The 25,313-nt window shown below is 41.7% G+C and overlaps 2 protein-coding genes across 5 annotated transcripts in view; one reads left to right on the top strand and one right to left on the bottom strand.

The window, feature by feature from the left end:
• MRPS27 (mitochondrial ribosomal protein S27) overlaps positions 1 to 23,695 on the bottom strand; it is a 130,092-nt gene extending 106,397 nt beyond the window's left edge. For both annotated transcript variants that reach the window (XM_049649608.1, XM_049649609.1), the window contains exons 1-3: positions 23,529 to 23,695; positions 23,181 to 23,344; positions 5,455 to 5,566 (exon numbers count right to left, since the gene is read on the bottom strand). The gene's annotated coding sequence lies outside the window, so the exon portion shown is untranslated. The remainder of the gene's footprint in view (positions 1 to 5,454; positions 5,567 to 23,180; positions 23,345 to 23,528) is intronic.
• PTCD2 (pentatricopeptide repeat domain 2) overlaps positions 1 to 25,313 on the top strand; it is a 115,825-nt gene that overhangs the window by 18,723 nt on the left and 71,789 nt on the right. For 2 of the 3 annotated variants that reach the window (XM_049649613.1, XM_049649612.1), the window contains exons 6-8: positions 190 to 264; positions 8,397 to 8,510; positions 13,940 to 14,766. In XM_049649613.1, the coding sequence (XP_049505570.1) occupies positions 190 to 264; positions 8,397 to 8,510; positions 13,940 to 14,164 (414 nt within the window). In that variant the 3' untranslated portion in view covers positions 14,165 to 14,766. Of the gene's footprint in view, positions 1 to 189; positions 265 to 8,396; positions 8,511 to 13,939; positions 14,767 to 25,313 lie in introns of those variants that run through there. The other variant, XM_049649611.1, reaches the window with a different exon arrangement.

Genomic DNA, 25,313 nt, shown 5'->3' on the forward strand with positions numbered 1-25,313 from the left:
CTTAACCAACTGAGCCACCCAGGCGCCCCAGAATGGTCATTTTTGATTACCAAAAAAACTTTTTCTTTGTGGACTTCAAAACCCCTGGGGCACCATGAATAGGAATATCCTGCTGTCTTTAAAAAGTGTTTATGACAGCAGAGTAATGTTCATATGATTTGAAGTATAACTTGGTTTTCTTTCTTCTAGAACCAGGTGGCGAAAGCTATATCAATTTTTTCTCAAATCATGAAGCCAGAAAGCATTATCTGCACTAATTTAAATGTAAGTGACTTCTTTGTTTAAAGTAAGGCTTGAAAGGTAGTAAGATGATGTCTAGATTTTTTAAATCTGTGTATAAGGAATTTTGATCTCCTAAGATCTTGATTCAATTCAGTGATTTATTGAGCTCTGTGTTAAAGTTACATTATAGCCCCTCTAACAGGAGTCAATCGGCTGTGCTTCCAGGAGTTTATAAACGGGTGAGAAATGTAGATATGCTCAGATACAAGATGTAGCTAAATGCTGCAGGTATAACACATGACTACAGAAAACTGTGGCTACCGAAAGGAAGGAGATAGACTCTTAACTTTGTCTTGACTGAGACTTGAGAATAATCTTTGTGCTAATTGCATCCTGTTTATGGTACCTAACCCAGGGAGTTAGTATACCTATGGTGCATAAAATAGTGCTTGACATGGTAAGAACTCAACAAATGTTAGTTGTTTTCATTCTTGTGTTGCCAGCCTGCCATGACCCATCTGTCCCAGTGAGCAATGAGTCATCTATGCCTTACTGGTGCAATTAAAAAGATAACGAGACTCTTGTCATTAAAGACCCCATACACCCCATTCAGCTAACCCCTGCTGAGGCCCTGCTTGTATGCTGAGTATACTTGTGTTATGGGGAGTTGAAAAGAAAGCCCGTAACTTTCAAGAACTTAGTCTCCTGAAACATCACAAGGTCAAGATGAGGAAAACATTGTCAAAAGAACAGAAATGTGTTAATGCCAGTGTGGTATGAACTAGGACAAAGGGTCACAGCCAGGGCAGTGTTGCAGCCTGGGGAGTGAAGTGCTGGCCAGTAGGAGCAAACTGAGCAGGTCTCAGTGAAAAGAGAATTGTTGAGCAGTGTCTGAAGGAGGACAGGACCATGGGATTGAAGGGATGAGGGTTAAAGGGCATTCTTTGTTAGGAGATTAGTTTTGCTGAGGGTTCCCATTAAAAGAATATAAACTTTTTAAAATATTTTTTATTTATTTACTTATTTTGAGGGGGATGTGGTGCAGAGAGAGCAGGGAGAGACAGAGGGAATCCCACGCAGGCTCTGCGCTGTCAGCACAAAGTCCAACCACGAGTCATGAGATCATGACCTTAGCCGAAATCGAGAGTTGGATGCTAAACTGACTGAGCCACCCAGGCACCCCTGCAAACTTTTAGTTGTAACCACTTCTTACTAGCCTTAAGTCCTTAGGCAACTTATTTAACCTCTATGGTCTCCATTTTCCTTTTATCTGAAACAGCAATAGTAATAGAAATATTACCATCCTGTCATTGTGAAAATTGAAAGAATAATGCATATAAGGTAGATAACACAGTACCTGGCATGTAATCAGTGTTCAGTGAATGCTTGCTAATACCAGAAACATTTGTTTGAAATGAAGTGTGTTACATAAAGAGGAATATTTATATTTAACAAATCCTAGAACCCAGTGAGTAGGAATTAGGCATAACTCCAAGGTTCCATGGTTTTCTGTTCTTCCATAGTGATTATCCTCAAATGTCACCCCCAGACCAGGGCCCAGATGACTTTCAAGAAAGGACTAGGGCTGTTTGGGTGGCTCAGTGGGTTAGCGTCCAATTTTGGCTCAGGTCGGAATCTCATGGTTCGTAAGTTCAAGCCCCTCATTGGACTCTGTGCTGACAGCTCAGACCTGGAGCCTGCTTCAGATTCTGTGTCTCCATGTCTCTCTGTCCCTCTCCCACTTGTTTTTTCTCTCTCTCTTAAAAATAAACATAAGAAAAAAAAGAGAGAGAGAAGGACTAGATGAGCCTTTCTGGTAAAGTTTGGAGAATAAGGTTGCCAAAAAATCTGAGATAAGAATACCTTATATTTGACCTCACATTGACTTTTCAAAGTCCTTTCGTGTGAGGGAAAGATGGCCAGGGAATGAGAAAGATGGATACAGTGATAATAGAGAAACTGAAAAAAAGCATGGTTTTGGGAGGGAAGAGACTAAATACTAGGAAAATATCCAAAAAAAGATCTTGTAGTTTTTAAAGGGCAGGAACCTAGATGGGGGTGAATATCATAGCTGTTAGTTAAGAGCTCATCTATATAAGACCAGCAGTGGGTCTGATATGAACTGACAAATGCCACAAAAAAGTGAAGAGGACCAAGAAGTGAGTTTAATAAGACAGCAGCGATGAGGCAGAGGAATCCCCAGAAAAAGACAGGGAAGAAATAGCACCAGTGTATAGAAATCTAAGAGGACTGATAACCCTGCCCGTCACAGCCTGCTGCAGACAGCCTCTGTCCCAAGACTGGGTGCCTATGCAGAAACTGCAGGTCAGAGCAGATGGGTCAGCCTGAAAAGCTCACAGGCATGAGATCTGGGAAGTCAAGGTGGCAAAGGTCCAGAGTCCAGAAGTTCAGGTCATTTGAGCCAATAGTATCAGTAAGCCAAACGGGAGGAAGCCTACTCTTCCAGCAGGTGCTGTGTGTGTTGTGCCTTCTCTGCTGGCTACTGGGTTTTGATGACTCTAGGTATCCAAGTACATAATTGCTTCTGAGAGAGGGAATGGCCTGCAGATGAACTCCTTTCAGGATTGGACAGAAGTAGAATTGCTAGGATTCCAAGTGTTCATAGTATCAGGTAGGAAAGAGGAGTGTTGTGTGGATCATTGGTAGCTTTTCCTAGAGTTGAAATGAGCTTGGGAGGATCAGTAAGGATTGGTGGTGAGAAATTGAAGAGATACAGATCAGCACAGTTTTCATTTAATTGAGCTAAGGTACCACGCTAGGTACTTAATACTCATTGGTTCGTTTTATACAATGTAGGAACAATATTTCCCCATATCACACATGTGGAAAATGGAGATTCAAAGGGTAAATAAATTACCCAAGTTCTTGAAGCTAATTATGTACAGAGTCAGGCTGTAACACAAACACATCTGTTTGATTACAGAGCTTAGGGTTTCCCCACCACTCCAGACCTGCAGAGATAAGGGTTGTATCTTTTTATTCAGGATTGGGATTAGCTGATCCTCCTGAATGATGAAAAGGAATAGGATTGGATGTCAAAAAGCCAAGTTGCTGGTAGTGCACATGCTCCATGTTCTTGTGTTGAGAGGCTTCATCTCTTGCACTCCTTGGCTGTCACATTTATTATGAGAATCTAGTGATAATTGTTTTTTTCATCTGAGAAAGTGCTTTGGTGGAAATAAAACATAGCCTGAGAGTGAAGCTGTCCACTCACAGTAGGAGGAGAAATCCAGAGCCCAGAGCATGGTGGGGAATGCGCCCACCAGCCAGGACAGCAGGACTAGCTTCTTTTCTCTGAGAGCTGGGAAAGAAGCGCAGCCGATAAACTTGGTGGAATGGGTATGTTTTGGGCAAACACTATATAAGGAACCTTGAACTCATCTTGAATATGAATTGTCCCTCCATGAACTGGGTCACAGAAGTATACATTGTTCAGACACTTAAAGACCATTTTATTGTTTATTGTTTAAAAGTGCTCACTCAGGAACTTCTTCCAAATGTCCAACCCAGTTTCTTATATTTCAGGGTAAACCTGTTTTGGCTTCCTTAGGGATATTGAAAAAAGATGGTTGCCATTCTCAGGTTTAATAATCTTTCAGATTCAGATCTCTGTTATTAGAGCAGGCTTTTAAAAACTGATTTAATGGGCCCTAGCTTCTCTAAGGCTGAGTCATCTACTTGGAATCCCTAAGGGCAATTTGTTAATTATTAAGAAATGGAAACCTGACAAATAGGCTGCGGTAGAAAGTCAGTTCAGTCAGTATTAGCAGAAATAAATGAAGTTTTTTTTTTTTTTCCTGATCTACTTTAGAAATTAATGTCTTCTACTAAAATCTTTTCCTGCTGCCAGTTGGAATTTGAACTTACCTAATTTTTCCCCCTCAACTTAATTTTCTTTTCATCAAAATTGCTTTTGCTGCCAATATGACCCAGAGGGCCTGATTTTCCATTTTCCCAGCTAATACTTGCTACATACTGAATTGATTTCGCAGATGATCTCATGGAGGCACATGCATGTTGGCTCTGCTGTCTGAATTCAAACTCATCAATTTCAAAAGAACTGTAGCCCCCTCTTTAGCAATGTTAATCTATATCAAAAGATTAATCTCCACTTCTAAATAATGTTTGAAAGAGCTGAGACCAACATGGGATAGCTTTCCACTGATGCTATTTGAATTCCAATCATGTCTCTAGAAATAAGGCATGTCTCCAAGTGGATACCCATTTTGGAATTCAATTACCTTGCAGGGGAATTGACAATTGGTTAGTTTTGCTACTTTTACCATTATTTGTTAACACAGAAAAATGTTTTTTTTTTTAATATTTATTTATTTTTGAGAAAGAGCATGTGCATGTGTGCTTATGTGAATAGGGAAGGGGCAGAGAGAGGAGAGAATTCCAAGCAGGCTCCATGCTGTCAGTGCAGAGTCCAGGCCGGGGCTTGATCCCACCAACCATGAGATCATGACCCAAGCTGAAATCAAGAGTCAGACGCTCAACTGACTGAGCCACTCAGGTTCCCCAACACAGATAGATGTTTTTCGGTTTTTGGGTTTTTTTAAAATGTTTGCTTATTTTTGAGACACAGGGAGACAGAGCACGAGTGGGGGAGGGGCAGAGAGAGAGGGAGACACAGAATCTGAAACAGGCTCCAGGCTCTGAGCTGTCAGCACACAGCCCGATGTGGGGCTCAAACCCACGAACCATGAGATCGTGACCTGAGCCGAAGTTGGATGCTTAACTGACTGAGCCACCCAGGCTCCCCCAGATAAATGTTTTAATGCCCCTTTCTGCAGTCACTAAGGTCCCCCTAAAGTTACAGTCCATGCTAGGAAGCCTCCTAGGCTGCATGGGTAGGCAAGGAGATAGGACTCTTTCTCATAAATCCCTTAAGATTTTGGAACTTAAGAATTGCATTTTGGTTAAGAGCAATGTAGACTTGAGGGGAAAAAAAGGAGTCTGTACAACTGAGAAGCTTTGTTTTTCTTCCATGTATAAAAACCATGTAGATGGTCAGTCTAGGTCTGGTGTGACATTTTATGATAACATCAGGGACCCAGCCTCTTTCTGTGTTTCCATACCACCATTGTAAGCATATGATTTTTATCTATTACGTCTTTTCCAGCGAGATAGAGGAAGAATGGAGGAGAAAGACACTGGACCCTTTTGAGGATGCTTTCCCAAATGTCTCACCCAGCCAGTTGTACTTACATGTTATTGGCCAGAACTGAATCCTGTAACCATACGTAGTAGTAGCAAAGAAACCTGAGAAATATAGTCTTAGAATTCTGTACATGACAGCATCAGTTGAAGTTAGGGAGTTCTGTTAATCAAAAAAGAAGGGGAGGACAGATATTGTTTAGAAAACTAGCAGTCTCTATTGCATTATGATATTCTACTTCAAATATAGCTAACTTAAAAGACAAAGACAAAATGCTAATTTCTGCATGTTCAGGGCTTCTGGTCCTTTATTTTGGTCAAAGGCACCCAATGACTTGTGAACATTTTTTGATGTTTCAGAAAACCAGAGGGGCAGGAGGTGTCCTTCTGTAGTTCTTGGAGTAGTTTTTCTTACCTAAATTCGCCCTATTCCTTGCTAATTTTCTTAGTCTTTGGTTTGAAATCTGTAAGATTGAAGCATTGTGGTGTACCTTGATCTAGTTTTCCTTAACTGTACCCTGAGGTTTCAGTTTGAGACCAATTCTAGCTTTAAATTCTCTCTTTGTCTTTTATCAGTAACTGCCTCATCTATATTGTCCTTCATCAGTCTATTTTGAGGTATTGAACTCTACTCTTGAAATCCCTTCTGAATCATAGATAGTTGCTGGAGGCAGGGAGGGAAATTGGGAAGACTTAAGAAGAGTTGAAATCTTCCAGGAGCACATCATTAATAGATCCTAGCATGGAGCTCCAGGAGGTTTATCTGTGTAAATTGCTAGGGGACCTCTGTTCTCCTTCTCATTCCTTATTGGCGAAGGTCTACTAGGTGCAAGGCACTAGAGACCTAACACCTAACAAGGTCAATTTCTCCTTGCCCTCAATAGGACAGACAATTGCCAACCCAATCAGAATTGGTTATTATTAATGTAAGAGCTTGAAGTACTATTGAGAGTCAGAGACTTTACCCTACTTTTAAGCTAATGAGTAAACCTTCCATAGTTTCATGGATGCTGGTAGAGTTCACAAGGCACTGAGAGGTGAAGGACATTTCCTTAAATCAGAGCAACAGTAGTAGCCACAACATTAGCATTTTTGCATCAGTTTCTTGAACCCAGTTCCCACATGGCAACCCGAGGTCTATATGCCTCTTACACATACAGGAGAACCCAGATCTCTCAAAATGGCAGTAAGCATGCCTGCCCTTTTCTCTACATGAGGCACCATGTCGGTCTTTCCAGGCTGTGGGTTCTATGAATATCCTTGAAAAGATAGTCTGGAATAAAGGCAGGTAGTACTTCTTCTGCTTGAATGTGAGAAGTCTGTAGAGTGTTGCCTCCCAGTGAAAAGTGTGCTCATGACTTGGCCTGTGCTTTACAACACTGAACTTAGATTGGGTTCTTTGGATTTAGCCTACTTGGAATCATTTCATTCTGTTCTTTGGGACCAAAGTTAGCCCCTCATCCCGATCAACTGCTAAACAAACTTAAATTGTTATAATGGTCTGTAGAAAGAACTAAGCTGGTTTGCTATATGAAAAGAAATATCTCTTCCAGAAAAACTCTTTTCCAAAGGATCAAGAGCCTTTAAAATGTTTATATTCTTTGACTTTATAATTTCACTTCTGGGAGTCAAGTCCTAGATATTAACAAGGTTTTGTTTTTTTTTTTAATGTATGCATTTATCAATATGTTGAGTTTATTAATATATTGAAGAGTGGTATTGCTTAAATTAACAAATTATCATATACGCATTCATCATTAAACATGAGGTATTCTATAATTTCTTAATGAGAAAATATTCACTGTATAATAGTTGACAGAAAGAATCAGATCTGGGGGAAAATTAATACATTTGGAAGATAATACATGAAATTGTAAACAGTGGATAACATTAGTTGGGGAGTTCTGAGTCATTCTGATTTTCTTTTCTTTTTCAATGTTTTTATTTATTTTTGAGAGAGAGAGAGCACCAGCAGGGGAGGGGCAGAAAGACAGGGAGACCCAGAATCCAAAGCAGGCTCCAGGCTCTAGGCTCTGAGCTGTAGGCACAGAGCCCAACGCAGGGCTCGAACCCACAAACTGTGAGATCATGACCTGAGCCGAAGTTGGATGCTCAACCTGCTGAACCACACAGACGCCCTTTTATTTTCTTTAACCTTTTCTGTGTTTTTCAAATTGTACTAGTGAATGTTGGTAATGGGTGGAGCGAAGGGGGGAATGTGTTTTTTTCCTTGGGTTAAATATGTCTATCTGATGGAAGGTAGTTAGTGGTACCATCTTAAAAGCCAAGTACAGTACCCAGTTTTAGAAGTTCCTTAATAGCCACAGTGTAAATAGGAGTACTTGAACCAGCTTCCTCTTGATACCTGCAACTGATTAGCCTGCAATTTCTAGGAAGGAAGGGAGGGAGGGAGGGAGGGAGGGAGAGAGGGAGGGAGGGAAGGAAGGAAGGAAGGAAGGAAGGAAGGAAGGAAAGGTAAAGGTATATTTCACCCCACAGTCGATCTTAGGAGATAGTCTCATAGTCCTCTGCTCCAAATCTGGAAGAAATAGGAAGAAACTGATAGTAATGTTTGAGTACCTGCTGTGTGCTGGTATTTTATTCAATATTCATAGTAATTCCAAATGTGAGATGTAAACCTATTTTACTAATTTTATAAATGCAAAAGTTGGAAGAGCTTAAATAGATGGCCAGAGTTACATAGCTCATAATTGCCCATGCCAGGAGTCCAGCCCAAATATGCCAGACTCCAAAATCTGTATTTTCTCCGTTTCTATCTTTAGGTAAGTTTTGAAGTTGAGGTGTTTTAATTAGCTGTTGGAAACCCAAGTTCTGGCTGATAGACATATATTCGAAGCATTCTTTGAATTTGTGCAAGAGAATGAATTAGGTAATAGCATGAAAGCAGGTAGATGCCTATAAACGTAGGGTTCATACATCATTGTTGAGCGCTGGCTCAGTCTTGTTTTTGCTTGTTTGTTCTTTGTATTCAGATTTTGATTCATATCCAGTCAAATATGTTGAAAACCCTGATAAAGATATTAAAGGATGCTGCAGACGGAAATTTATCAAAATTTGTGAAAAGACAGGAGTTCTCAGAAGAAGTGGTGAGTATGAGATTGCTGCAGAAATGATTTAAAGGTGAAAGGACATACATTAGAGTATCCACTTATTGTCTTCATTCTACAGGCCGCCACCTTAAAGAGCGTCAAGTATGGCAACATCTCTCTTTTTCCTGTTAAAAGATTTCTTTTTGGGTGCAAAGGTTTTTTTTCTTCCAACAGGAAGTATCCTCTGAAATTCTAGGAAAACTTGGTCCTCTTACATTATTTCCCCACCCCCCACAGTGTTTTCCTGCGTCCTGGGTCCCCTTTTTCCTCAAGCCCTCCGTACCTTCTGCCCACTCCCTGACCCCTGCGCCCTGGTTCATGGCGGAAGTAAGAACAATGAGGAGAGAACTGCTGCCTCACCAACCACCTCCTGTCCCGCCTGCTCATCTTCCCTCCTGAAGCCATGGCAATTGAATGCACCTCTCTGGAGCAGGCTTCCCCACTGAGCCCTAGAGCCCATCCCTCAGACCCACTGCAGGACATCAGTTCAGAAGATATTTTACCCTCTTTTGAGCATCATGAACATCCCCGTCCCTGGGGATCATTCCCATCAGGAATAAGCTACAGTAGCTCTCATCTTAAAAATTAAAAAAAAAAAAAAAAGTGTCCCCACTTACACAAATAAAAAGATACACTGTGTGTTGAGATAGGAGGACTCAACCCCATAAAGTCAATTCTTCCCAACTTATTGTGATAATGTAACCTAATAAAAGTGCCATTAGTTTTGTTTGTGTGGTTAAAGTTTAGTAGGAAGAACAAACTAACAAGAATAACTGGGAAAACCCTGTGAGACGAGAGCAGGGAGGGGTGCTAGACTTGCCAGAAATTTAGCCGTATTAATGCTTCTATAATCAGAACTTTGGTTTTAGGTACTGAGTAGACCAACTAATGGAACTGTATAAATGTTTTTGCAAAACTATAAAACAAAATTAAATAGAAATGATAAGCAGTTTCAAAAAATTGAAAGCAGAAGGAAACAAAGGAACCCATGTCTCACACTGATGGCTGAAGCACACAAAGAGGAGCTACTGTAAGTCCTTTGAAATTTAGTAATTTGTCCATCAGTAGCTAAAGGGAAAAAAACTGTAAGGAAATCGTAAATGACTGGCAGTGATGAGTTTGTTACTAATGATATTGGTATTGTTTTGACTAATGAAGAGGCCTGTTTGATTGGTTCGCCCTCCCTGCTTTCTTCCCTTGCCTTCTGACGGTACTGGTGCCTGCTGGTTGGCGGGAGAGGGCAGCAGGCTCCTTTCTCCCCCTCTGACACTCTGTTGCCCTCCCAGCCCTATCCCTTTTTTGGACTTGCACCCAAAGGCTTCTACCTGCTGGCAAAGGGAGCTTGTCAGGAAACTAACTGGATATGATTAATTTAAAGCTTCTGTTTGGATTCCTTAGCGCTGTGGAAGTTGTGATCCACCCAAACCCTTTTGGAGTATGTTTTAGGAAAGTAGGGTAACTGGAAATGTAAACCTGTTTTAAAGTGCACAGTTTGTGCATGTGCATCCATTACTGACACAACTTCAGTTTCCCCAACAGCACTAATGCTTATCACTCTACTTAGATCTGGTTTATCAATATGTTGTCCCCATTATATGACTGAAGCATCCAAACAAACACCACATTGAGAAATACTGATTTTTTTCCCCAAAGTCTGTAAGATTGACTTATTTCAAAAGCTCCCCCTCTAGCTGAGTGCGTTCCTGGCTGTTGTGAGGCTGCATGGGGAACTGCCGTTGAGAAATTATAAATAAACGCTCTAACTCCAGTAGCCTTTGAACAGCTCTAAATAACACTTGTAAGACTGTATGCAGAGTCCTCCATTATAAAACCTGCATCTTACAAGTGCTCTGGGTAGTGTTGATACCAACAGCTATTAACAGCCCCATATTATATCGTATGGGGCGCCTGGGTGGCTCGGTCGGTTAAGCGTCCGACTTCGGCTCAGGTCATGATCTTGTGGTTTGTGAGTTCGAGCCCTGTGTCAGGCTCTGTGCTGGCAGCTCGTAGCCTGCTTCCGATTCTGTGTGTCTCTCTCTCTCTCTCTCTCTCTCTCTCTACCCCTCCCCCACTCACGCTCTGTCTCTGTCTCTCAAAAATGAATAAACTAGGGGTGCCTGGGTGGTTCAGTCGGTTAAGCATCCGACTTCAGCTCAGGTCATGATCTCGCGGTCCGTGAGTTCGAGCCCCGCGTCGGGCTCTGTGCTGACAGCTCAGAGCCTGGAGACTGCTTCTGATTCTGTGTCTCCCTCTCTCTCTGCCCCTCCCCTGTTCATGCTCTGTCTCTCTCTGTCTCAAAAATAAATAAACGTTAAAAAAAAAAAAAAAAAGATGCCTCGTGTGTGGAGATAAGGTTATACCTACCACCAAAGGAATGTTGAAAAGAATTGTTGGGTTGTTTTTTTTTTAATTACTATGACTAAAATCTCTCCAAACATTCACTGTTTGTTCACTGATTTCTTTTTTGAAACAAACCTAACAATGGAGTAAAATCTCTTTTCTGCTTAAGTTGTAGAATGGTCCCTGTGACACCATTTGGTATTTGTGTAGTGATGGGAGAGAATTGATGCAGTATATGCAATTAGAGCAAAGTTATCTCCAGCTTGGCATGTTTGCTTGGCTGCTTTCGGAAACCATATGCTGCCCATTAGGTCACCTCACCTTCAACATGGGGCAGGGACTAAACAAGCTATTCATTCTTCTTAAGAATAACATACATTGCTGAAACTTCTTACCTGAAGGTTCCTGGGAGCCCTTGTTTGAAAGGAAGGTATGTTGGCAGCAGATAGGGTTATGATCTATCTAGAAGGTGACCAGAGGATTTCTTAGGGACCTTGATCACACGTAAATTTTATAAGGTGCGTTGTTGGATTGTATCATAAATAAGGATTGAACGAAGTCAACTATTGATTTTGTTCAAAAGTAGCTTTACATTGTTATTTAGAGCTCACCCATTTTTGTAGAATTAAATGCCATTCTTACACTTGTGAGTCCAATGTTTATACCTTTGGTTTAGACATCTCCATGTCTCATATTTGTGTATATCCAACAACCTCTTGACTTACCCACTTAGAACTTTCACAGGCATCTCAACCAGAACTCTTGATGTTTTTATGCTTCCAAATCTGTTCCTCCCATCTTGCCCATCTCCATTAATTACCTCACCCATCACCAAGTTACTAAAGCCCAAATTAGGAAGATGTCTTTGATTCCTCCCTTTCCTTGACCTCTTCCTCAATAAATCCTTTCAGTTTAACTCCCCAGATATACTTGATAGATGTCTACTTCAGCATGTTGTGTCTATGTTTTCCAGTCTAGACTGTGATCCTCTCTCATGTGGACTGTGGTATTGGCCTCTGGATTAGTCTCCACCCTCCCTTTCTCTACACGTTTAAACATTATCTGCAGATGTTTAAACCTAAATCAGATCCTGTCCTAATTTGGACCTTCTGACAGCTTCTAGAATACATTCCAGAAAACTTAATCATGTATAAAACCCTGTATATTTGGCCGTGCCTCCTGCTCTGATTGTTAAACTTGGCAAACTTGTTCCATTGCTGTTTGACTCCTTTTCCTAGTATGTTTCATTGTATAGTATGTACCACATAAACACCCTTTTTTTTTTTAATATGAAATTTATTGTCACATTGGTTTCCATACAACACCCAGTGCTCATCCCAACAGGTGCCCTCCTCAATAGCCATCACCCACCCTCTCCTCCCTCCCACCCCCATCAACCCTCAGTTTCTTCTCAGTTTTTAAGAGTCTCTTATGGTTTGGCTCCCTCCCTCTCTAACCTTTTTTTTTTCCCCTTCCCCTCCCCCCTTGGTCTTGTGTTAAGTTTCTCAAGATCCACATAAGAGTGAAAACATACGGTATCTGTCTGTCTCTGTATGGCTTATTGTACTTAGCATCACACTCTCCAGTTCCGTCCACATTGCTACAAAAGGCCATATTTCATTCTTTCTCATTGCCACGTGGTATTCCATTGTGTATATAAACCACAATTTATCCATTCATCCGTTGATGGACATTTAGGCTCTTTCCATAATTTGGCTATTGTTGAAAGTGCTGCTATAAACATTGGGGTACAAGTGCCCCTATGCCTCAGCACTCCTGTATCCCTTGGGTAAATTCCTAGCAGTGCTATTGCTGGATCATAGGGTAGATCTATTTGTAATTTTTTGAGGAACCTTCACACTGTTTTCCAGAGCAGCTGCACCAGTTTGCATTCCCACCAACAGTGCAAGAGGGTTCCCATTTCTCCACATCCCCTCCAGCATCTATAGTCTCCTGATTTGTTCATTTTAGCCACTCTGACTGGCGTGATGTGGTATCTGAGTGTGGTTTTGATTTGTATTTCCCTGATGAGGAGCGACATTGAGCATCTTTTCATGTGCCTGTTGGCCATCTGGATGGCTTCTTTAGAGAAGTGTCTATTCATGTTTTCTGCCCATTTCTTCACTGGATTATTTGTTTTTCGGGTGTGGAGTTTGGTGAGTTCTTTATAGATTTTGGACACTAGCCCTTTGTCCGATATGTCATTGGCAAATATCTTTTCCCATTCCGTAGGTTGCCTTATAGTTTTGTTGATTGTTTCCTTTGCAGTGCAGAAGCTTTTTATCTTCATGAGGTCCCAGTAGTTCCTTTTTGCTTTTAATTCCCTTGCCTTTGGGGATGTGTCGAGTAAGAAATTGCTGCGGCTGAGGTTAGAGAGGTTTTTTCCTGCTTTCTCCTCTAGAGTTTTGATGGTTTCCTGTCTCACATTCAGGTCCTTTATCCATTTTGAGTTTATTTTGGTGAGTGGTGTAAGAAAGTGGTCTAGTTTCAACCTTCTGCATGTTGCTGTCCAGTTCTCCCGGCACCATTTGTTAAAGAGACTGTCTTTTTTCCATTGGGTATTCTTTCCTGCTTTGTCAAAGATGAGTTGGCCATACCTTTGTGGGTCTAATTCTGGGGTTTCTATTCTATTCCATTCCATTGGTCTATGTGTCTGTTTTTGTGCCAATACCATGCTGTCTTGATGATTACAGCTTTGTAATAGAGGCTAAAGTCTGGGATTGTGATGCCTCCTGCTTTGGTCTTCTTCTTCAAAATTACTTTGGCTATTCAGGGTCTTTTGTGGTTCCATACAAATTTTAGGATTGCTTGTTCTAGCTTCAAGAAGAACGCTGGTGTGATTTTGATTGGGATTGCTTTATTCGATACCAGGAATGATTTTCAAGTACTAATTGTGAATTTTTTGTATAGCTTATAGAATCCCATGTAGTCATTCATACTTCTATGTGGCCCGGTACCTTGGTTTTCACCATTATAGGTATACACTATACGTTTTAGTGCATTTGGACCTCCGCTTCTTGGAGAATCAGAAGAATAAGGAAGAAATCTTGCATAGAGATAATGATCTGCTCTTTGGCTTTTTCCAGCTGGTCAAAGCAAGGAAAAAAGTGAAGGATGTACCCGCCCTTCTGGCCAAATTTGATGAGATCTATGGGAAACTCCACATTAATGGCCAGGTCACCACTTGCACTTTGGATACTCTCCTCTGCCACACCCCTGGGGACAGAAAATCCCACATGGTACTATTAAGTAAGAGGACAGTCAGCCATCGGACCTTCCAGCCTCTCAACCAGTCTCTGTGGGCTGAATAACCCTATGCTCAAGTCACTCATGGGTCTGAGCTGGAAGGGGCCTCCCAGTGAGTTAATGGCTTCCTAAGAAATCAGGCATTGTACTCCAGTGGATGCTATGTTAACAAACACTTGGTCTCCTTAAATTTCTGCGTTGATTTCGAACTGTCATGCTGATCTGAGAAGTTAATGTTGTGCCACCGTGAAGATCTAAATCGAGTCCAGCAGAAAGCTCCGCTCCCTCAGAAAGGACACTTCCTCTGTATAAAGTTCTAAGGATCCTTGAAGGAACATGACTGTGGTCTCCAGTCCAACTGCCGGTACCAGCGTAGAACCAAGTAAGCACTAATGGGAAGGAAATTGCCATAAGTGGTCAACTCCAGTAAATTTTGGGGGGAGTAGTTACTTGCAGACTATACTCTTGCTGAATTCAGGAGGTCTGGAACCCTATTTTGCTACTGTGAGCAATGGCTCAGGATGTTCTCACTGTTTCTGTCATCATCTGTCTGTGACCCTAAATAAGATGCTTGTGAATCTGCATATTGACTTGAAATTTTCATTTAAGTTTCATTAGGGTCACATTTTCTCAAAAATGAGAGAAATAAAAGATTCCTGAGAAGATACCTTGAAGTTATGTTTTGTTTTGTCAGTAGCACAAACTAACCCAGGACTTAGCTCTCAGAAGTGATAAGTTAACCAAAATTTAAATGGTTATTACTGTGGTCATAGGCAGGCCAATTGCTTTTCAAAATAAATGCCAGTAAAAACACATATGCTCTCTGTATTTTTTGTTTGTTTTTTAAATATTTGGTCCTACATTTCATCTTATTGATGATCTTCTCTTTTCTCTTGGAATGCTTTATTTTTTTGTAAAAGTAAATGTGTCCTGACAGCAGGTTAAAGTTTCCTCATTCTGATCGGTCACACAGTAGTTTGAAACACAGCACCGGTGAGTTGTGCCTTTTGTTTCTCAAGGCCCACGTGATGTTTGCACCTTTCACCCATCTTCCTAGAGTTCTGTACACTCTTTCTTCAGTGCTGCTTCAAAAAGCGAGGTTTGGGGATGCCTGGGTGGCTCAGTCGGTTAAGTGTCCGCCTTCAGCTCAGGTTATGATCTCATAGTTGGTGAGTTGGAGCCCTGCATCAGGCTCTGCTGACAACTCAGAGCCTGGAGCCTGCTTCAGATTCTGTGTCTCCTTCTCTCTCTGCCCCTCCCCTGCTTGTGTGCACGTGCATGCTCGCTCTCGCTCTCTCTCTCTCTCTCTCAAAATAAACAAACATTAAAAAATTTTTTTAAAAAGTAAGGTTTGCTTTTAGCTGATTGTTATTCAGAGGCAAGAAGTGTGCATAGAATCAGCAATTTTAGAGTAGGAGGAATCTTCTGAATCTCCTAATTTAACTCCCTCGTCTTTCAGGTGAAAGAAATGACTTGTCCAAATTGGTATAATTAGTTGCAGGTGGAGCTGAGATGAAAATCCCGATCCCTGGTCTGATACCCTTCCCACTAGAGCACATGTCTCTTCAGAGTTCAAATACTAAAGGAGGGCTCCCATGACTCACAGTGTGGCGACTCACTGTGTGGCCATGGGCTCACTGCAGTTTCCTTGTTTGTTAAATGAGCTAATCATACCGACCTCCTAGGCCTGATGTGAGAGTGGAATGAGGTGATCAATGTAAAGCAAGCCGAACAGTGGCTGGCACCGAGCAAGTGCTGAGTGGACGTTAAGTATTGTCATTTCTGTCAGTAGCACTCAGAATGTGGGTACCTAGTTGAAGAATTATATAAACAAATGTGTTCTTCCTTCTGTAAAGAAAACCCGAAGAATTTCTTTTGCTTAAGCTTGGTGAGGCCTTACCCCTTTTAAAGAAAACTCTGGGCCTTCATAGAATCTTAATTGTATTTTTTATGCCTCCTGTTTGGATTTCTCTACCTTCAGTCTTAGGGAATAATAGGGCATGCTTCCTGTCCCCCAACTTACCTTTTATCTTGTCTGACTTTCACAAAGAGCACTAAAATGCCTTTTATGCCCTGTGTGAATAGCTAACAACCATTCATTACCAAAAAAAAAAAAAAGGCAGTAAATAGCAGCCATGACCTTCCTAAGCTCTGTTGCTCTGAACAGCTGGTGGCTATGGTGGCTCTGCTGACTGCAGAAACTGGGCGATTCGATCTGTTCCCAGAAGTGATGCTGAGAGGCAGCAGTACAGCATGAACTAATGAGCCTTATGTTTACCCCAAAATAATAGATGATTCTGAAGGCTAAAACCCCATCAAGGGGAAAGTTTGCTTAGTGGATCATGAGCATTTCATTCTTTAAAGTTTCATAATTTCCTTGAAAAATGATGTTTTCTTGCAATCGATAATTTGCCTAAAGCATACACTTACTCTGTTAATGAGAATATTTGGACAGAACATCTTATTCCCCAACCCTGTTATGTGCCTTTGTAGATTGTTTCATTTATTATAAATGTCTCTTGCTTCAGAGTCCAGATGTCATCCTGGTGGATACAGCACAGTGTGAGGAGAGGAAAAGATCCCTCCTTCACTAGGTGTTATCGGGTAGTGTTCTGGTTATGTCTTGCTGTGTCTCTAAGCCACTAGAATTTAGTGGCTTGAAACACCAATCATTTTCTCATTATCATTAGAATTGACTGGCTCAGGCAGGCTGCTCTTACTCTGGGTCTCAGGTGGTTATCAGTTGTTGGCGGCTGGGATTAGAGTCACCTCAAAGGTTTCTTCACTTAATGTTTGTGGCAGTTGACGCTAGGTCCTCAGCTGAGGCTCCCTGACAGCAAAGTGGCCGAGTACTAGGGAGTGTGCCAAGAGGACCAGGCAGAAGCTGTTGTCACCTTTTACCACCTGGTTTCAGAAGTCCTGTGGCAGCACTTCCACTCAAATCACAAGCTCATCCACATTCAAGGCGAGGGCACATTCATTCCAGCTTTCAGTGATGGCAATGTCGAGGGAACACATGTTTTAAACTACCAGAGACTTTTTTTCCAGCAAGCTCTTTAAACTTCTTTCCCATTGCTGCTTGTCTAATTAAAGTTACCATCATTAGTCCTGTGTCTTTCACCTATCTTCTCTACTATAGCCCACGAGGTTTCTAAAACAAATTTGTCCTTTTCAATTTAGAACCTGCTGAGGGCTCTTCACATCCCTCTGGATAAAGCTCTGTCTCTTCAACATGGTTTAGAAGGCCGTTCGTAATCTGGCCGCGGTTTGCCCAGCCAGCCCTATCCCTTGCTACTCCACACTCCTTCTTCCCTCCCACTCATTTTTCAGGCCATAACTTAGATATTTTTTCATCTGGAAAGGCTTTCTCTGTCTATCCACCTACCTCAAGTTCAGGTTAGGTGAACTGCTTCCGTGCCCCTGTGCCTCACTTAACAACACGTGTACCATGCTGCTGCCATTGTTCTCCATCCTTCACCACATTTAGGTTTCATGTCTATCTTGTTCTCTGCTGTTTGCCCAGAGCACAGTAGGGATCATATCAGAGGATGAGGACTCCTCAACTCACAAACTCATTTATGCTGTGTAATGATGTTGGTTGTCATCATATCCCCCTGTGAACAGATTTTTCTCTCCAGTGACTTCCACTCAGTCCCAGACACTCCACATTTAGGCCTGACCCCAGGCTTTTGCTCAGCCTATTTTGTATCCTTTTCTCCTCCAACCTAAAATGCCCTCCCACTTTATCCATCCTTTTCTGCCTATTCAAGATCCACCTCACGTCACCTCTTCCATAAGATGTTCTCAAGATGGAGAGCCCTTATGGATTCTCCATTCACTCATTCACAAAGTCAATATTGAGCAGCTTACACTGGACAAAGCACTATGAAAGGCTCCTAAGATGCCACAGGAAGAACACATCATCTCCATTTCCCAAAGCAGAACATTTTTACCCTGCCATGTTGAACTTAAGGACCTTTTGGTCTAGTCATTTGTTCATTGCTCCTACAGACAGTACTCCTTACAGAGTGATCAAAATCTTCCCAAAGAATACTCAGTAGTGAAATAGACCAATCCTAAGCAATTCAGGCTGATATTTTTTTGACAGCAATCTAAGAAGTTAATACAAAATTGAACCAATTCCTAATGATTATTACTGAGAAATTATAATGGGGAGGTAAAGATTTATCTGCTATAATTTAGGTAGGCAGAATTGGAGGTTTCTCTATTTCTTTGCAAGCAAACAAATTTCTTTTCTTTTTCTTTTTTTTTTTTTTTAACGTTTATTTGTTTCTGAGAGAGAGAGGCAGAGTGTGAGCAGGGGAGGTGCAGAGAGAGAGAGGGAGACACAGAATCCGAAGCAGGCTCCAGGCTCTGAGCTGTCAGCACAGAGCCCAGTGCAGGGCTCAAACTCAACAGACCACGAGATCAGACTGAGCCACCCAGGTGCCCCACAAGCAAACAAATTTCTTACGCGCTCTGTACTCTCTGTTTAGAACCCCAGAGGAATTCATGGAAGACTTGATCTTGCTTAAAGGATATTTTGAGCTTTGATTTTTTTTTTCCTTTAGGTAAATGTTTGATCTTTCTGCATAGCTTCCTTTCACTCTTTTTCATAGACAAAATGACAGCTGGGTATAGGCAGTGGTTCTCAGACTTCAGCAAGCATCAGAGATACCTGGAGAGTTTATTCAAACCCAGAATCCTGGGACCCATCTCAGAGTTTTTGATTCCACAGATCTGGAGCAGAGTCCGAGAATGTGTATTTCTAATAAATTTCTAATAAATTCTCTGTTGCTAGTCTGGGTACTGTAGTTTAAACCACTATTTTTTTTAGGAAGCTTATGTTTTCTTATGTGCAGGGGAGACTTGGGCTTCAGTTACCATCTCCGTTCTTCTGGTCTCTGCTGTGACAAGGAGGGAAGAGCAGGCAATGGGGCCTTGTCCCTGGACTCCTGAGCAAGTATCTGCTGAGGTGTGTATTGACTGCCATGTGCCTCCTGAGGACCCTTACTCTAATGTTGACCCACCTCCACCTCACACCCTCTCCACTGGAGTCAATGAATTAGGAATCCCAGGTCATTATGATTTAAGATCAATGAAAAATGTATTTAGTTTTTTCAAATTATACATACACACACAAATAGATACGTATACACATATGTATAAATATCCATGTAAACTAAGGCAGCATATGGCAGAATAACACAGAGCTTGACAACAGAAACCCAAGATTTAAATGTATTTAATAACATTTCTATCTACAAATTTGACATACATTATGCATTTAAAAATGTGCGGTGAGCCAAATCATTGTGAATTAACCCCCCAGTGGAAATATTTCAGAAAAGTAAAAGAGAGTTTTTAAAAGGAAATGGTTTGTACTGCATAAACAATGAATCGAGGAATTAAGTTGGCTTGAACAGCATTACCTCAAAAATATCTTGAGTGGGGCACGTGGGTGACTCGGTTGACCTTCCAACTTCGGCTCAGGTCATGATCTCACAGTTTGTGGGTTCGGGCCTGCATCCGGCGTTGGGCTGACTGCTCCGGGCCTGCTTCAGAGTCTGTCTCCTTTCTTGCTCTCTCTGCCACTCCCCCACTTGCACGCACTCTGTTTCTTTCAAAAATAAATGAACGCTAAAAAAAAACCGCTTAAATATCTTGAGCAAAACTTGATATTGGTGTAATTCTGATTGAAATTTTTGTTGTTGTTAATGTGTCAAAACAAGGGGATTAAAAAATGCCCTCTGTTTTCATGAACTTGGCATTCTCCAAGAGGAACAGACATTAAGTGAGTAACCCTGCAGGTGACCACATTGTTACAGTTGGGGTAAGGCCAGGGTGATACTTACTTCACTCTGTGGAATAGATAATAAGTGGCATGCGTTGTGAAAATACGTGCACATACACAGTAAGAGAGGACCTTTTCTGGTCTTTCATAGCACCAATTGTGTTGTTCATTTTGACATGTAAAGTGCATTACCTTGTGCTGTTAGAGAAATTTTTCCAAGTACAGTACATCTAGTGTCTCCTGAAGGACAAACTATCCTACCTGTGTTTTATGACCCCAAAGTGCCTGTGTAGCATATTCCTATACTATGATACTATAATGTGGCCTTTATATTTTTTGAAAGGGTGAATTAATTGGCATGTTTTAGTTAATGTGTATGGCCTCCCATGCTATGTTTTGAGTATTTCACAACTTTCTCATAAACTGGTTGCTCTTTCTTAGTTTTACATAAGACAGCCGAGACCTAGAGAAGTAGAATGCCCAAGAAGGGGGTGTAGGTGACTAGTGTGCATTAACACACTGACCAGAGCCCTTTATCTTCGTTTCACTGCATGGGGTTTTCCCTCCAGTATTTCCAGGCTCTCAGCTAATCTGAGACAGAAGTGATTTGGGGAGAAAAGGGAATAGGGGGAGGGTACAAGAGTTTTACTCGAGTTTTCCCAGCTGCTAATGGAAGAGTTCAGAACCTTGCTGAACTGCACATTCTACCCACTTACGTACCTTACTGAGTTGATCTTCTGGGACTGTGACCTCCACGAGCCTCAGGGGCATATTTACCACAGTGATTAAAGGTGGGGTCTGGAGGGGCGCCTGGGTGGCTCAGTCGGTTGAGCGTCCGACTTCAGCTCAGGTCACGATCTCACGGCCCGTGAGTTCGAGCCCCGCGTCGGGCTCTGGGCTGATGGCTCAGAGCCTGGAGCCTGCTTCTGATTCTGTGTCTCCCTCTCTCTCTGCCCCTCCCCCGTTCATGCTCTGTCTCTCTCTGTCCCAAAAATAAATAAACGTTAAAAAAAAAAAAAATTTAATAAAAAAAAAAAAAAAAGGTGGGGTCTGGAAAAGAAGGCCCAGCAGAAAGAAAAGAACCCCACATTTGGCCGCTAATCAGTGCCCGACAGCTGAAATACTCCAAAGCCGGGTGTCTGGGATAGAAGACCTCATTTGATTAGGCTCTGAGAGGAAAATGCACCAGCAGCTCCTGAGCCCACCTGGAAGACATCGAGGAATCGTGGTCTGTCACCTGCAGGCCTGCCTGGGAAATGCATTGCCTGATTAGTGATGTTCACATCCTTCATCTTTGCTGATTCCTTTTTCCTATCCCAAGTCAGGCCAACCTCCTCACCCAGAAGAGCCCAGCAGCACCACGTCACACATTCCACAGATCTCCCTTGTTGCCAGTCAGCAAGATCATCCCGTCCAATTACAAGTGACATCACAAAGGAAGACAGAACCTCCACAAAGTGACTGCCCTACAACTTGAATTGATTTTAAATCCACGAATCCAAGGGACATGCCTGGCAGCTCAGCAGCAGAGCCTCCTGATGGACCCCATTGCACTCCGGTGGGGCACATTATATAACCATTAAGGTTCAAGGGGATTAAGGAGGCCTTCCTTCACTTTCATGGCTGGGAATTACTGAATTAGTATCAGTTGAAAGAGTATGTTCTGATTGTAGCCAGTGCCATGATGGCTACGTGCACGTCCACAGATAATTCAATAGGAATGCTGCTCACTGAGAAGCCAGGAGAGATCAAGCAACTCCACATGAGGCTTTGGGGCCATCGGGCTTATCATCCTCTTTAAAACTATGGAGAGCAGAGGAAATGTCATTTCCAATTTAGATTAGCAGAGCCATTTCTTTGACACATTGGTGCTGAAGTAACAGGGAATTTCACAACAACATGCTTTGTATGCTAGGGTTTATAACATTTAAAAAACCTGCTAACACATAATAAGACTTAATGATTGCGAGGCTGTCTGTACCAAGCACTTGGTAGACAGTATCTCATTTAACGTTCAGGAAAACCCCATTTCACCGATGAGGAAACAAGCTGAGAGAAGTTAAGTTCTTGACCATAGATGTAATATCAGGGAGTGGGCAAGCACAGGTGGTCTGATGCCAGAGCTCATGTTTTTAATTCTGTCTCTGTATTGTGTGTCCAAATGGTGGCTGTGTGTATATGTGTGCATGCACATGCTCATATGTGCACTTTTCAGCAGAACCTCGAAGGGGCCACTGAGTGAAAAAGGTTAAAATATACATGCATACACACATACATACATATATATGCATGTGCTATATACACATAGACACACATACATACTTAATGTTTGTGTAAGGTGTAATCCCTCCCCAGCTTCATGCTTTGCTCTTATCACTCATATACAGCTGAACAACTTAAGTAGACAGCAGAGGGCGCCCATAGTCACTATTTTTAAAAGGTGTTTGTTTTTGAAGGCATCTTTCATTTCTGGAATTCAGGGAGAACAGAGGTCCACGTTGCAGGCTAAAAGGCAAAGGTAGCTGTAGATAGACTTCAGGGAGGAAACAGAATATTCCCTTCACTCATATTGAGAATTCTCGTGTTGAAAGGGTGTTTTTAGAAGAGAGAAAACAGGATGATCCTCTGTAGATAGCATTCTGATGCAAGTGTATGTGGGCATACGCTAGATGTTTCATGAAAAAACATCTTCAGCTCCTTAATGAAAGAAAAAGAATGAGCCTTTGTCTCACTTGGGAAGGGGTTTCCTCCTAAATTAAGAGGAAAAAATCCAGAATGAATGGTTTGCTATTTACTAAAATCATATTGGTATGGGAAAGAAGTAAAAAGGAATTAGGGGTGGCTCAGTCGGTTAAGCGTCTGACTTTGGCTCAGGTCATGATCTCACAGTTTGTGGGTTCGAGCCCCATGTTGGGCTCTGTGCTGACAGCTCAGAGCCTAGAGCCTGCTTCACATTCTGGGTCCCCTTCTCTCTGCCCCTCCCCAACTTGTGCTCTGTGTCTCTATGTCTCTCAAAAAATAAATGTTAAAAAAAAATAACCAAACAAGAAATTAGGCTCTTAATTATTTGTTCTGTCTTTTCTCCCTACTCAAATCCATCAAACAGCAACCTGTCTCTTCCTGCCATCATCACTGAGTTACTTGGAGCTTTTTCCTTTAAAGTAAGGGGGATCTCAGTATTCTGGTGTATTCATCCCTGTCCATTTCTAAGAGTAGGTCGAAGATCAACTTTTCATTATCACACATCTTTAATATACTTTGGGATTTCACAGAGTACTAATTATTACCATGAGCTGGGGTCGGGATTCTGGTGAAAGATGTCCTGACAAACACCCGAGACCCAGGAAGAGGCGAGCGGTGGGTGCTCTTGCTAAAGATGACTTTTGCTCATAAGTCTTCAGTAGATTACTTCTGGGAACGGTCAGAAGTACCTGGAAGAGATTCTGTGCCACTGGTGAAATTAAAGAGAGAAAGTGTTAAGTAGTCTAAATGTGGCCTACTGAGTTGGTATGGCTTGGGTGTAACAGTTCAGGGATAAAGGTACCGAAAAGAAGACCCAGGAGAAAATCCTATAGTACATGCTATTCCGCACATATAGTCTTTGATTTTTCTCACTTATGAAATGAAAAACTCACCGTCCACCTGGTTGATGGGCATTTGGTCACACTCCTCTAGGAGTCTGGAGTGCAGTGGCCAAAACTAAATCTGTCTTTACATGCTGTGTTAGCAGGCTTTTATCCCATTAGATGTTGGATGTAGAGAGAGGGCCATATGAAGGTAACATTCCACTACACTGCACAGAGTGGAGGTGATCTCACTATGACATAATGCGTATATTGCAAGTAAAGAATCAGTGTCATGAAGCTCACTCAGTCAGGATCTGTTTTGACAAGGTCGAGAGCTAAGCAGTTAACCAGTGAACCAACTTGTATGAATGGCAACTCTGGACGTCTGTATCCCTGGGCTCCCACAACCTTTGTTATCCCCTTAGAGTCAAAATCCGAATCTCAGTGGGCCATGGTTCTGGAACAAAAGTGTAAATCTATTATTCATGTGGATCGTTCAGGTTCATTTTTAAAATCTTTTCCTCCTCCATACCATCTCAATTCCACATTTCACTTTGCATTTGTAGACATGGCTTATAAGTTATTGATTATGTCACTCTGTTGGAATCTCCTCAGGTGCAAAACATCTGGATACATAGGGGGAAACAAAGATAACCAGCACACCATTGGTACTAGCAAATCTCCTGACTTCATTTTGCAGATTCTGAGACAAATAGCTGATGGGAGTCCCATGTCGTTGAGTTAAAGTTTTGGCAGGTAAACCGGGCTGGAGTAGGTTGGGTGTGATTGTGCCTTCTGCTCACATTTCAATGGGCTAATGTCTTAAAATTTTTTTCCTCCTGAATTCTACTTCCTCTTTCTTCTTTCTCTGTTCTTCTATTTTGTGTCTTCCCCATCATTTTATTAATGCGTTCTCCTTTGGAAAAAAAAAAGTATTTTAGATCCCTTTTTCTGGGGCTCTTCGGTGGCGGAATTTAGCTTCCTGTGCCCTCACTGTTTCACTCACTGACTCAGAGTGGAGGCTGCTTTACTGGAACTTAAGAGAAACCTCAGTTTGTTTTCAGTCCTGTTTTCTCCCTAGCGTAAAGCTCTAATTTTAAGGGAAGAAGTCTGAATAGGCCATATTGATAGAAGCAAGCAACAAGCCTAAACCCCATCTTCCTCACTAGCGCCTCTGGGGCTATATTCTGTAGAAAGGCAACAAAACCATTTGGAGCTGCCCATTTGCTCCCCAAATATAACTCCCATACCCAGGGTCTTATGTAGCCTTCCAAATGAGTTAAGTCCCTCAAAGTAGGGCTTGGGCAAGATTAACCTGCTAAAACTGTCTTTTACTGCAACCTAGGGTACATTTCCACTTTCCCAGTTCGTTCAACAGAGAATATTTAGCAAGTGTCCATTTTGCCCAGAAAACAGAGAGGACAGATTAGAAATAACAATGTGTGTGCCAGTTTAACATCTCCAGACCTAATATTAAGATACCTACTAACAACTCTGCAGTTCAGATCCAGGTTTAAAGTCCAATTTTGGGACTACATTTCCCATCCTCTGTTATAGCTTGGAAGATGCTTATTAGCACAAAATTAATATTATTTCATCACTTCCATCTTTATTGTTTTAAGCCAAGATCAAATTGCATTTGGCCGTGGCAACTAGGAGAGGAATATTTATTTTGGAGTTGATCCCCATTTGCTCATTCTTAGACATTGATAAATGAATAGAAGATGCTTAATCAGACCTGTGGGTAAAAAGTCAAAGACTGTATGCATGTGAGATTAGGGAAAATTGTACACCTAATGAAGACAACAATGGGAAAAGAATGAACCACGATGCTCATTATGACTCAGTTGACAA

This window comes from Panthera uncia (genome assembly GCF_023721935.1).
Source record: "Panthera uncia isolate 11264 chromosome A1 unlocalized genomic scaffold, Puncia_PCG_1.0 HiC_scaffold_17, whole genome shotgun sequence".
Lineage (NCBI taxonomy): Eukaryota > Metazoa > Chordata > Mammalia > Carnivora > Felidae > Panthera > Panthera uncia.